Source organism: Bacillus rossius, chromosome 1 (assembly GCF_032445375.1).
Source record: "Bacillus rossius redtenbacheri isolate Brsri chromosome 1, Brsri_v3, whole genome shotgun sequence".
NCBI classification, from domain to species: Eukaryota; Metazoa; Arthropoda; class Insecta; order Phasmatodea; family Bacillidae; genus Bacillus; species Bacillus rossius.
Genome location: NC_086330.1, coordinates 49,326,336 through 49,341,387, shown reverse-complemented (window position 1 = coordinate 49,341,387; position 15,052 = coordinate 49,326,336). Strand labels below are relative to the sequence as shown.

General features: G+C 37.1%; 1 protein-coding gene across 2 annotated transcripts in view; it reads right to left on the bottom strand.

The window, feature by feature from the left end:
* The window catches only part of LOC134535770 (eIF-2-alpha kinase GCN2), a 111,320-nt gene that overhangs the window by 78,023 nt on the left and 18,245 nt on the right, over positions 1-15,052 (bottom strand). For both annotated transcript variants that reach the window (XM_063375020.1, XM_063375028.1), the window contains exons 4-9: positions 10,057-10,176; positions 6,120-6,220; positions 5,315-5,424; positions 4,194-4,306; positions 3,600-3,719; positions 75-246 (exon numbers count right to left, since the gene is read on the bottom strand). In XM_063375020.1, the coding sequence (XP_063231090.1) occupies positions 75-246; positions 3,600-3,719; positions 4,194-4,306; positions 5,315-5,424; positions 6,120-6,220; positions 10,057-10,176 (736 nt within the window). The remainder of the gene's footprint in view (positions 1-74; positions 247-3,599; positions 3,720-4,193; positions 4,307-5,314; positions 5,425-6,119; positions 6,221-10,056; positions 10,177-15,052) is intronic.

Below are 15,052 nucleotides of genomic sequence, written 5' to 3'. Positions count from 1 at the left end.
TATAGCAACTAGTTTACATGAAAAAAAAATCCTCTTCAATTTACCCAACATCAAACAAATAAAACAGAACTCACCACTTTTTTCCAAAAACACACTGCTAGCTCGAAGATTTTTATGCACGACATTATTCTTGTGCAAGAACGACAATGCAGCCAATATCCCTGATACAGAGAAGCGCAGAATTTCTATATCCATAGGCATGTGGTTAACGATGTAGAATGACAACGATGTGCCATGAACAAATTCCTGAAAAAGATGAACACTTTACTTTGCAACATATGATTTGTGGTGTGTTGGTTCCACTTTTTTCCTGGTTATCAGTTTGGTTATTAAAAACAATCTAAGTGAGTCTTTCAGTACTCACCAGTGATCTGTGAACATCTAACCTCAGTAACGAGAAAATGAATGTGTTCTCATGTTGCAAATGAACTTATAATATGTGTTACTTGTATTATTGCAGTTCTTGCATAGATTATAAGCCTGGCTTTGAAAAACAAACTATGTAGCACAGTTGCTTATAGAGTCATTAGATGGCTAGAGCAGTACAGAACAAACATCCTGTGGTGCTGCAATATTTTTCTAATGATAAGAATTAACAATTGTTTCTTTGTTGTGTGAATATTTAATTTACGCAAACCAATTAAAAATTGTTTGAGAAAAACTTAAATACCGGTCCTTCTGAACTTAAATTATAATAAACTCATCTAATATTATATCAATGCAGTTATTATAATGAAGAAGGGCCGAATCCCTCAAGTTGACAAAGGTCTTTTAAAAGAGGATGTTCACAGATACACACATTATTTGATGGACAAGTTAAAGTGATGTACAATTGTAAAAGTTATTGCAAATACCTGCAGTTCACGAATAGTAGAAAATTATATATCATAGTAATGTAATGGTGAGAGTTTCTGACCACATTACGTTAGTTGCCGAAATGTTCTTTCACTCAGTTTAACGTAACAAAAGTTCTGATAATACCATCGTTAAACTGGAATAAAAGGGAATGAGTGAAGAATGGATGATGGATAGGGAGAAAAGGGAGGGATGGGGAATGGAGAGGGCGCTGGGTTCACAATCTTCACACTAGTTGCCTGCCATTAAGGTTTCTCAGGAGTTAGTCATAGTGCCCTTCAATTAATACAGTGACAGGTATTTCTAGGGACCTTCCTATTTATTCACAGTCTCTGCACGAACATGAAGTCTAGTCACTGTAGGCTCTACTCTACCAAAGGGTCGGATCTAGAACCTCCTTAGCAAGCACCCACTGTAGGTACTATGTACCGCGGTAAGCTTTGTGACGCCTTACTAACTCTACTATACTTCTTAGCAGCTTCATGCATTTCTAGTACTATTACAAACTTAGCAATATTGCACAGCCTGACATTAGCTCTTTCTACCAAACGTTCTCTTGAACTTGTATAACGCAGTCTCCCTTTGAACTCACTTCACCTTTGCCCCGCAGCCAAATTACATGTCAGGGTTCCCAAACACAATGCACCTTGGGACAGTCGGAATCACTAGGGCGGCGAATCTCAGCAAGCAGTCAACTCATGAATACTTGCTGATTCGACAGCTGTACGTCGTCGCCTCCACAGAGTTGAAACTACATGATTCCTCTAAAATGATATGCTCTTACATAGTTTATTTTTATAATAATTATTATAATTATAGTATATTGAGCCTCTGTGTTATTTTTTAAACACATATATGTATGCTATACAGGACAAGGTTAATAGTATTGCCCACAAGGAGGCTTTTACCAGATTTTCACCAAGAAAGAATTGTCTGGCTATAAAGATTTCCATGGTAATTGTACCAGGATTAAATTTATTGTAATCAGTGCCAGTTATATTGTAGAGAACCAGTGGAACTGAGAACAGAGAACCAGAACTGACACATGACTAATTTTTAATATATAACTATAATGTAGAAAGTGATTTATACATCAAAAAATTGCATCAGTAAAAGAGCTTTAATCTAGAATGGCAATGGTATATCAGTTAAACTATTTCAACCACAGACCACAACAGAAGCAAAGGGAGACTGTCCCAGGTAACTCACGACCACGAGAATCTGTTTAAGTCACTGGCTATACTTTCGCCAATAACCCTCCATACAGTTTCATCATCATTTATTCTCTGATTTCTGACAAAGGAGATATTGGTTCTTTGGCCATATTAATTATTTAGTCAACAATTAACACAACAATCATAGTACTAAAACAATACTTAATACCTGACAAAGCAATCATTTGGCTGTGGCATAACAGTAGGTAGTAGTCATTCCATAAACTCAACAAGATTTTAATTAGTTTTTCACTTCACCAGCTCAGATTTCAATAACATTTGGCACATAGGTATTCTCTATAGACACTAGGAAAAATACCAAATATCATTGACGAATGGAATCATGTAAATTTAAGTGAACTTAAGTTTGAGTAAATTTACGCTAGTGTAAATTATGTAAGTATGTGTATGTAATTTATGTACTTTTATTGTATATGATGACAATTTCTATAACACTATGTGTTAAATGACAAAAGATTACGATTATGACATCTTTATAAAGCAACCAGTTTAGAAAATTTAACAACTTTATCTATGAAGTTGCCTGTCTTCTAGGTTGTATCCGTGTCCAAGGCGAATATATCACCGACTCAGTATGTAACTCTACCCTGATGATGGCGACTGCATCAACCAAAGCGTAGATGATATATTCGCCTTGGACGCGACTACAACCCAGAAGACAAGCCACTTCAGTCAATGACCGCAAAAGCCTGTGATCTATATTAATATAGAGTACAGAGAGCACCTATATATACCAAATTTTATTAAAATCTGAGATGGTCTTTTATTTCAGTGTTGATTTGAGACAGAATAACTAAGTATATGTAACATTACTAATTTATGCTCAGAAAAGATCAAGACAAGAGTTCAAACAAATGAATTCCAAGAGTGCATGCTTTGAATTAGTTGAATACCATAAACTATGTGTTCATAAATTAATTAAATGTGCCAAGAATGGGATTCTAATCATTTACACACATCCTTTATTATATGCAAGTGGTCTGACAAATCATGGTAATTAAGAACATGTCAGAATGATTGGTGATCCTAATTCAAACAAAGACAATCAGTTATTCGAAAGAAAGCACCTATGGTCTTATAGAAAAATATTTCCATAAAAATACCTAATGATTTTTATCGTGATACTCTGGAATCCTTGCTAGCACATTTTTTTAAACACAACTAACAGGCTATACATCTGATAATTTTACAATTTATCTAACAATTTTGTGTTATCCGCATCAATTATTTTTCACAGGAAAAAAAAAAACAATGTGCACTGCATTACAAATTGCTAATCTCTACATAAACTATTACTAGAAACATACAGATTTATCTTTCTCCAATCAAAAAGTAGTTTCAATTTATAAATAGTGAATTTTTATATTATAAATTATGTATGATCTGTACAATCAGATACATTCACTCCCTTGTAATATTTTCATTACTGAAACCTAAAGGAACTTCAAAAATTACAAATAGTGGTAAATAATAAATTAATAAAATAAAAAAATGATTAAATAACATTACCTGGAGTAGATGAACTATGATCGCATCTTGATTCTGACTGTACGTCATATTTAAATAACGCACAAGATTACTATGTTGAAGCCTTTGTAAATAATTTAGCTCCTGGTCAATACTTGACAGCTAAAATAAAATTAATGCACTACATTAACTACTAATCAATATAATTAAATTTTACTTAAATTTTAATAAATAAAAGTACTCTGAAAATCTAATCCAAACCAAACCCACAATCTTTTAAAAATTTGTTTATTAGTCATGGGTTACATTTGATATAACAAATATCAAAAATATATACAACCAAGAATTTAAACCCAGACAAATAGTAATTTATTTTGCAAAAAAAAAAAAACCTAAGACAGTGACATATTTTTTATGTGAAAATTAAATATTATCCTTCATCAAAGAAATTCTTGATATATTAGGATATTACAATAAACCACCAAAAAAAAAATAGTAAAATTTCACACCCATTAAACAACAGACAGAACATTATAATTTATGTTTTCTTTCCAAAATCAAACATATTAATAAATTAAAAAGAAGGAAGAAAAAAAGAATGAGCGCTATGTAGTGCAATAATGCAATACCACTCACTTGCTTAAAAATTGATGCCAAATCACCCCGAAAAGTCCATGTGATGAGTGCAAACAACTCTCCAGATTGTACATCGAATCCAGAATGAACTGCACTGCCATCAACACTATGACCTAAATTTAAATAGACATCATATATTGTTATTTAACAAATAAAATTAAAGAACTTTACATTAATTACATAGTTTACAACAGAGAAACTTAACATAACCACATAAGTACAACAAACTTCATTGGTTTGGCTTGCTTACCAAATGAACATTACAACTTAGAATAGTAATTTATAACTCCTCTTACACAACACAAAGCACAAATAGAACAGACACAGACAGAATATGAGAGAAAAAAATAAAATTTTAATCATTCTTGATCAGCAATGTTAGGTTTGGTAGTGAATGTTTATTTTTATTCATTAATTTTTTAAAACCAGCTTTGAGAGACAATCTACATTTTAACTGCATATTACAGAAAGCCACTTAAAAAAGAAAAAGAAAAAAATTAATGGCTAAAAAGAACTAAAAACTATTGATGTATGAGCTACAAAAGAGTTAAACTACTTATATATAAATCATGTGTACTAAAAATTTTAAACCATAGATATGATGGACTTACTGCCAGAAACAGCATATAATTCAAAGAAAACACACATAGCTAGCTTAATAGCCTGTTAAGTTGGTAGCAAATAAAGGAAAATGTTTTTAACATTTAAAGTGTTATTGAAAGTGGTACAAATGAAATATGTTTACCTTAGTTTATTTAGTTAGTTATTAGTCTATTTTGTTAATGAGAATATTTAGTTAGTTATTTTAGTTAGTTATTAGAGTAAGGTTATTTTTATAAACATTTTTGTTTGTGGTAATATAACATTTTCATGGATCAACACATGCATACCAGTCACTAGGCCCACACCAATTTCTATGTATTTGCCATTTGGAGGAGGGATAATGAATGATGTTTTTACTAAGAACCTGCAAAAATGCTCAACTGAAGGTGAACCAACTGAAAAAGCAGGAAGGATAGAAGTAAAAGTATGAATGCACTAACTTGTCCACACTGGAAGAGAAACAACAGAGAACTGTGGAAGACTGTGGGTGTGACCACTTCAGCTCACAAGCCTCCTACCTAAGCATTTTCCTCTGCACACCTCTCTCTCATTGCGGTTGTTGAACCTGATCACTTGCGGACTAATGAGATCACAGGAGCTCTCACTGCTTTCTGAGACAGTTTGATCCCTGAAAACCATGAATAAATAAATTATTCACTATGAAGCTTTAAGAAGCATATTTATTTGTCAACTCACATACGTATGCTAATACATCAATAACAATAACATACACATATACCTATTTCAATCAATGGACACACTGAAAGGTCTTCAAAGTGCCCGCCTTGTCAGGGGTGTATTTGCATTAAGTGCGACACTCACTGGTGCTTCTAGCACAGTAATGCCTCTACGCACAAGGCTGTGGACTGGCGTGCAGTCTTTAATGTCATCCATAAGACAACTGTAATATTTGACAACTGTAATATTTGAGTGGTAAACATTACATTATATGGTGGAGAAACTAAGATTAAAGTGTAATCCATGACCCTTAAGTGCTCTCAAGACACTCTACCAATGTCTTATGCCTAAAAATTATACTGAAGGTAAGTGTTTTAGCTATCATTTTCACTCTTCTTAAATTACAATTTAAAAACCAAATATGTAAACAGATGCCACTCTGATATCTTAAGCACTTTTTAAACTGTGTGGTTTCTTCGGAAGCTCTACCCACCATATGTGTGCCCCGGGAAGGTGAACCCTCAACTTGTTCACATTAATGAGAACTCTACTAGCATAAAAAGAAATATAACTTGTTATGAATATGTACAAACTGCCTCTTGGCTGGATGGTTATGCTACTAAACAGAATACTATTTCTTCCAACCTGTCTCGAGACCGATGGCGGCTGCTTTCTCTTCTGCGTTCCTGCTTCTCCTCTCTGAGAACTTCTTGTTTCCGCATGATCTCTCCCAAAATAACCTGACGCTGAAAAAAAAAAACATTTACCACCAAACTGTAAAGTAATTTAAACTGAAAAAGTGCTCGCCACACCAAAGAGACTCCTCAAGCAATGTTATCTATGGACTCTAGAGAGTTTGTAGGATAGTGATAAATTACACTTATGGTTAAATACAATCATAATATTTAATGCGTAATTTAGTATAATTGTCGCTTTCATAATCAAATGTGGAAATATATGTTACCCTTATCACTTTCACGTTTAACTAGCCATAACATTAAGTTTTGGTCTTGTAGTTACAAGTAATATTCCCCTGCTGTGTAAACCTTACGAATGTTGTAGTTGATTGTACATGTATCTGTAAAAAACAGCACAACTTCAGAGAAAGCTCCTCCAAAAGCAATTTAGGCATCCATAAAGCTTTACAAGAATTTAAATTAACTTTCCTCCCATTGATAGCAGCCTTCTTAGGTTCTCTCCTATCCTCCCCTAGGTAGTGGTCTTTGTGGCTCTGCTCCTATCCTTCCTTAAGCTGGCAGTACAAAAGCCTGTCTTTTCTGTCCATTATTGTCCGTTCGTCCGTCAGCCGCTGTGCAATTTACAACTTACATCCGTCATAATACTTTCTCTTATACATACTGCCAACTATGAGAAAACTTACATTTTGTAGAAAATTTATTTTGTATAATGAAATTAGTTTGATCATTATGTAAGCTATGCACTTATAACTCATTAAACTTAATATTTTTCACTCTGGTATTTAACTCAACATTTTCAGAGTTACCATGCATAATTAATTACACTTCTGAGAATCGGATGATTTTTTGTTGCAGAACACAACCTTTAAAATGTGTTCAAACATAATTTTAAAAATTATTAGGTAAGCATCTAAGGAATTAAACTAACTTCAAACACTTCTAATATAATAAAATTTGACACATAAACCCTTGCAAACATTTGGAGGTTATAATTTCATCCGTCCGTCCGTCCATCCATCCATTGAAAGTAAATGAATTTACCAAGTTTTTTTGAATGAACAGATGGAATTTTTCTGGCTATATGATTGGCTGCAGGTCATGTGATTGATGATGGATGGACAGATGGATGGAGGCAACGAACTATTGTGATTTTGGCTTTAAGTAGAGGCTTTTGTGGCTTCACTCCAATCCTTTTCTAGGTAGCAGTCTCCATGGATTTGTTCCTATCCTTCTCAAGGTAACAACCTCTGTGGTTTCACTCCTACCCGTCTCTTCTACACAACACTCCTGATGGACATCTTGGGACACGTCAAATTCACTTCATGGCCATAACTAAATTTAACTTAAAGAATACTTGGTTATAACAATATCAACCAATTCTATCACTTACAGAAACAGGCCAGTTCACAAAATGTATGATCATTACAGCTGACATTAAGACACCAAAAATTTTTGAACATTACAATTATCATAACTGCAATTGTAAAATACCAAAATTTCGAGCACAAGAAGCTATGCGACATACTCGTGTAAAGAATTGTAAACATACTCATTTTAAAAATAAATAAATATGAATACGTTTTATGGGTCAGTTAATTAAAAAATCATAGTATACAAATCAAAATACTGAATCTAGTCAATTCTACTATGTACCTTTTTTAGTCACTTTTTAAGCCCATTAAATGGGCTTAGATCTATAAATGTTTTAAAAAATTGTATTTAATTTTATTAAATGCATATTTGTTTGCAAAATCTTAGAATCAGGCTTTGGAAGAAAAAAAAAGTTGAGAAATTGGACAGTACATTTGTGGTCTTAGACTTGAGTAAAATGAAGAAAAGAATAGAAGCTGCAGGATAGTAAACACAAAAATTCAATAAAATCACGAGTAAAAAAAGTGCTTACACAAAAACATGAAAGAATGAGTGAAGGAATTAAGGTTGCAATGGAATGATAGAATGCATTAGTGAATCAAACTCAGATCTCCTTGATAGGGAGGGAAGTCATCTGACTACTCAACCACCATGCCCCCCTCCCCACCCAAATATGAATTCAAGACCATGTGTATGTCTATTGAGTTGGTCAAATGAGACAAATGGAACCAGAGCTACAATTTGATACTGCAGTTTCACAAAAAATGTTTTTAAATTACACAAGTATCACAATTATAGGTGCAATAAAGGTAGCCATCTTCAAAGAAGGGCATGCAAATTTTAGCCTGTGATCACATTACATTAAATGATTACATTTTACTGCCCCTCTTTACCACACTTGAAACAAACTCACAGCAACAATAAACCAAAACCTGCTGAATGACCACTTGTTAAAATACCATTTGCCACTATGGTAGTTATAGACTAAGTTAAAGTACACGCAATATATCTAAGAGATTGCCGAACTATGAAATCACCCTAAAAGAAGGGAAAGATATTACATTGTGGCGTGTGTGCCTGCCTAGCTACTACAACTGCATTTGACACAGCTAACACGTCACAGTTACTTATATTTAAGTAATTAAAAATTAATGTTTTCTCAAATTTGATATTACGGTGTAGTGTATGTTAAGGGTAAAGCATATTAACTGGCTGTCAAAGTATGTTGGTTGGCTGTATTCGTGTATGGTTAGTACCAAAACTAATAATATCAAATAAGTAAATCAATATAAGAATATTACTATATATTATTGATACTTAATTTTCAGCACATATGTAGGTACAACACTTGAAATGAATACTCATGATCTGAACAAGTCTGAAAAGAAAAATTATGTTCAGATTCCCTAACGTTGCACCAGCTTAGAAATAACCTACCAAATACAGATAGCCAGATATAAATGAACTAGGGCCAAGTTTTGATACTACACTTTCATTACTGAATTCTCAATGGTTAAAACTACCGGTACTAGCTCTCTTTGTGGTAGATCATGTTCTTCGGCCACTCAAGACTTCTGGGTAGATCGATGGATGGTCGCAGAAACTTGTAGAAAGGGACACTGTAAGAGAGTTTTAATCAACTACGACTGCCGTAGGCTACGATTCAGTGACTGGATCAGCGATAAGAAATGGTCCTGAAAACGTGGTACAAGGAAAGTTCTCACCACGAGATGACAGGAATCAGATGTAGAAGTCGCAATGCTGGAAGCACTCACGAAACGCCCCGTATGTTGTGGTAAGGCGTATACCCTGTATTCTGAGATAGATGAACTCAAAATTTTCCTATCTGAATACTCTGCTAACACTGTAGTATTTAACTATCGTGGTTGACACAAACTTCTTGTTTCCATTGCGGACACCAGGTTTCTGGCGACACATCGCAAGGGAAACGTCTTCTATCGACCATGGTGTCGTGGAATTCTCTCTATACTTTTTTTTTTCTTTTACAACTCTCTCTTCCCAGGATTGTTGTAGAAACCAGCGAGCTCGCAACTAGGAGGAAGTAGTAAAAATCAAATGTACTGTAATTAAACCTGTGTACAACTCATGTAAAGCTTGCAGAAAAAGGAATTGGCGTCCAAAGAATAATAAATGAAGACAAGAAATTATTAAACTGCGGCAATTTCCAAGACAACATACTGGCTTGCCTTAGCTATCCCTATTTAGTGTGGTTGCTGGTACAACTTATAATACAAATGCATATTTAAAAATAACAATTTACAATAAACATGAAATAGTGAAATCAACCTGTAAACAGGTGACTGTTTACAACATAACTTTTAATTTAAAAATATTTATTTTTAAAATGCTTCAAGTTTAACAGAACTATGCAGGAAATACTAACCTGGACTAGCATCTGGTGTTCTTGATCAAGAATAAATTCAAATGTCATCAACAAAAGTATAGCAGCATCATTTAGCAATATTTATTTTAGAAGTTAACGAACACCGTACCTGCATGTCTTCCTGTTGCTTACGGACAAGTTGCTGCTTGTGATGCAGCTCCTGCTGCCGCAACACCATTTCCTCATAAAAGGACTTGAACCCAGGCTTGTTGTGGATGTGGAGGAATTTCTGCACCAAACCAAAATCACTAGTTAAGGGGCCCACCTAGTCAGGGGTCTGTGTGTGTTAAGGCCCGTCTACAATAGCAATGTCCTAAACTGTGTCCGAAGGACACTCGTCCCTGATTGGTCCACGTGACCCTCTGACGTCATGCGTCAAGTGGGCGAAGGTCCGAACCTACCTGGTCCGAAGACATTCGTCAATTTGAACTTTTTGTCCCAACCTGTGTACTTCGGACACAGAAAAAGAACAGAACACTCACGATATTTGAATTTCCGGTTCCCGTTTGAAAACGTGGTGTTTGTTTTTGTTATTGAAGGAAATGGAAGGTGTTGTAAGTCAAGAAGAGCCACTTTGCCTTACTGAATAAATATATAATATTGAACTCACACAACTTTCATAAGTTCAATCTCAAACTACAAAGCATCAAAACAATAAACAAAAACATTTGGTTTGGCACATTTGCTGCGCTCTGGTGACAACTTTAGAAATAAATACTGTAGTGTATGTGTGCAATAGTTCTAGGTTGGCAGCCATGCCAAGAAGTGTGGAGGCCGGAAGTGAAGTTAGATTAGGTTGTTGTTATTGTTGTTGTTGTTGTTGTTGGTGCAGGACCGAATGGCCGATGTGTGTTAGGTCGGGCAACCAGAATCGCAGCCCATCGGGCGAAGTACAATGAACAGACATAACAGTGGCAACGAGGATATTTTGTAGGTGTGCGGGTAGAATAATAATACTGGAGCTATAGCAAGTATGGCTACCATCGGAGCGATTGGGGAATTCGTGGCGGGTCGGGACACGTGGAAGTCATATCGAGAACGAATTCAGTTTTATTTCATTGCAAATAAAATTGAAACTGACGACGCAAAGTGTGCGGTGTTTTTACAGTTTGTGGTTCAGAGCTTTATGACTTGGTCACGTGTTTAATCGCGCCTAACGGAACTGATGCGGTGCAACTGAGTGAAGTGTTTACGAATCTCACGGCGCACTTTGAGCCGAAGCCCAGCGAGATCGTGGAGACCTACAAGTTTCTCAAACGAGATCAAAATGAGAGAGAAAGTATAGCAGTGTATGTAGCAGATTTGAGACGTTTCAGTGCACATTGTAACTTCCCGAATATGGAAAGAATGTTACGGGACCGGCTGGTGTGTGGGGTGCGTGACAGGGCGGTACAGCATACTTTGTTGGCTAAGGATAAGCTCAGTTTCAAGGAGGCGGTTGACATTGCCATGGCCGCAGAGGCAGCAGGGAGGAATGTCTCGCAAGTAAGAAGTGATGCAAGCACAGAGGTACAGTAGACGCAACATAACTCCGAGCCTGGGTGACGGTTAGAAAATCGTTGTGTGTATGTGAGTCACGACATTGGAGAAGGCAGACGTGGCGCAGCAACGAGCGATAATGCGTAACTTGATAACAGGGGCTACACGCTACTACACAGAGTGAAAACTTAGTCCTTCGGTGAAATCCGACGAATACTTACTAAACGTTTTCGTTTACGGTTTGGATCTGAGGTTTGTGTGCATGTAGAGTATCAATTTTGTTCAGAGCCAGTGTTACATATGTAGTGCAGTACTTCAGTAAATTACAACTTTATACATAAAATGCCTCCAGTGTTGTCAAAAGTTAAGAGTAAAAAACTGCACCCGCAGGCGCGGAAAATTGTCTATAACGTTCTGCAGTTTATGGAAAATGAAGCGCGATTGCAGGAACCCTCCATATAATTAGAGAAAGCACAGCTGAGAACAGCTAAGGTGACGGATGTGTCTCGCACGACTGTACAAACAATTAAAAGGGAGGCTAAGAGGAATGAAGCTGGTGAAGGAACATCTTTCGAGACGCCCAACAAGAAGCGAAAGAAAACATGTAAACACGAACTTGACACATTTGATGAAGCTGTGGTACGACCCACTGTGTACAATTTTTACTTACTTGAAAAACGTGTGCCGGCTGTCAAAACTGTACGACGTAAACTAAAGAATGACATAATTTACCAAGGTAGCAATACAACCTTAAGGACGACTTTGAAGAAGCTAGGATTCGGGTGGCAGAAAACCAAATCGCAGCGCTTACTTTTAATAGAAAAATCAGATATTCGGCAAAAAAACGTATAGAATATCTCAAGAGTATGCGTCAATAAAGAAACGATGAATTCACAATTATATACATGGATGAGTCGTACATATTGTCGTATCATGTAAAAAATAAAATGTGGAGTGGCATGTCCTCAAATGGTTTACTATTGCCTGTCGCGAAGGGTCAAATATTAATAATGATTTACGCAGGTGGCGAAAAAGGTTTCATCCCAAATTCTCTTGCAATGTGGAAGTCGCACCAGGCAACAGGGGATTATCACAAAAACATGAATAAAGATAATTATGAAAAATGGTTTACCGAACAATTAATACCCAATCTTCCACCAAACAGTGTTGTTGTGATAGATAATGCCCCTATCACAATGTAAAAATAAATAAAACGCCTACCTCCAGCTCGACAAAATTGGAAATGCAGCAGTGATTAAGTAAGGAGAATATTTCCTTTACTAGCGACATGCTCAAACCAAACTTGTATAACCTCATAAAGAAGCACAAACCTTCGCAAGTGCAGTACTCGGCAGACAGACTATTGGTAAATAGTGGCCACACATTACTTCGTCTGCCCCCTTATCATCCGGATTTGAATTCGATAGAAAGCATATGGGCTAAAGTTAAAGGAGAAGTCGCTTCAAGCAATGTTACTTGCAATTTGGCAAATGTAAAAAAAACTTTTCGAGGAGATATTTAACCGAATGGGTCCAGAAGATTGGATACCGATTTTCAATCACGTCAAGACACTCGAGAACGAATACTGGGATAAGGATGTGCGTTTTGACATTGAAATTGATAAAGTGATTGTTCAGTTAGGTGATGCAAACAGTGACGTTTACACATCAGACTCTTCGGATGGAAAAGTCAGTGGCGTTGAAGAACTGAGGTAGTGCTAGGAATGTCAGTGGTAAGTGGTCAATGTTTTCTGCTTTTCTCTACCTGCTGTGAAAGGTCGCCGTATCTGCTTATACCCCCTCCTCATCCACCCGACCCCCCACAATAGTTGCAGTCCCTACTCCTCATGTGTGACGTAGCTCAAGCTCGGAGTTATATTGCGCCTAGTGTAAGTCCCCTTGATGGTGACCACAATGTGGTGCATGTCGTAGCAGGGGAAAGAGGTACAGACCGGAGCAAGCGTATGGATCATGTAGTTACAAAGACACAATTTCCAGAACTTCCCCTTAAGCAGCCATGTTGGCGATGTTCAGGGCCCCATTCAGCAGAATCGTGTAGGCATGTAACAACAGTATGCCGTTACTGTTCACGACGGGGTCACTTAGAAAGAGCATGCATAAAGAAAAAGAAGATAAACACAGACAGGAACATACAAAAAAAGACGGGAGGAACAGTTCATAATGGTACGACGCATGTGCTTTCTGATACAGCAATGGGCCTACAGGAGCAAGAGCAAGAGGGCATGTTGGCAATGTATAGTTTGTACAACCTCCAGGAGTTGAAGACTAGAGCACCAATGGTTGTAAACCTGTGGCTTGATGGCCATAATCACAGCATGGAAGTTCATACAGGGGCCAGTTTTTCAGTCATTAGCTGGGAAACCTACAAGTTGGTGTGGCCGGAGCTGCCAGTCTTGGAAAGATGTAACATTGCTTTGCGCACGTGGTCACAAGAACAGTTGACGGTAAAAGGGACTAAGAAGGTTGAGGTGAGATTGAGCAGTGGCAGAAATGCGACGCTTCCCTTGTTGGTAGCTGCGGGTAATGGGCCCAGTTTATTGGGGAGAAATTGGTTTCAGCCCTTGGGTATTTCAGTTGAAGGTATATTTACAGTGGCAGAGGGCAGAGGGAACATGAATGAGGTCGATGTAAATGGGTCAAAGTCAGTGCAAGGTGAAAACAGGTGGGTCCGGGAACTACTATTACGATATCCTAGTGTGTTCGACAATGGTGATCTGGGACAGTACAATGGTCCACCAGTAACTATCACCCTTCAAGACGAAGCCAAGCCTATTTTTAGGAAAAGTCGATCAGTGCCATTTGCGATCAAAGAAAAGGTAGGAGTGGCAATTGACAAACTCGTGGCAAGAGGAGTTTATGAGCCTGTCCCTTACTCTGCATGGGCAACCCCAATTGTGCCAATAATGAAGGCAGATGGGTCCATACGAATTTGTGCAGACTACAAGGGTACAGTAAACACTGTATGCAGGACAGAGAGTTATCCCATGCCGACGATCAACGAAGCACTGGCATCATTGGCAGGAGGAAAATACTTCACAAAATTAGATTTGGAGGAGGCCTATCTTCAGGTACGAGTTGACGACTCAACAGCGGATTTGCTAACGGTCAACACGATTAAGGGCCTGTTTAGGGTTCATAGGTTGCAGTTTGGAGTGAGTAGTGGCCCAGCAGTATTTCAAAGATTGATGGAAACCCTATTAGCCGGGGTAAGTGGTGTTGTGGTACTGCTGGATGATGTGTTGATAGCGGGTCCAAATGAAGAGGAACATTGGGCTAGAGTAACAGAGGTGGTCTCTCGAATTGAAAAAGCTGGATTGCGATTAAAGAAAGCTAAATGTGTGTTTGCATCAACAGTAGTAAACTTTTTGGGATACAAGATAGATGCTGAGGGTATTCACCCTACGCAAGACAAAGTGAAAGCTATTTCCAATGTGCCAGAGCCCTGTAATGTAAAAGAACTACAGGCATTTCTAGGGTTACTGAATTTTTATGAGAGATTTTTGGGAAACAAGGCAAATGTACTGGAGCCACTACACCGGCTCCTCGAAAAGAATGCTGCGTGGGAGTGGGGAGAACAACATGTTAGTGCATTTACCAAGGCCAAGG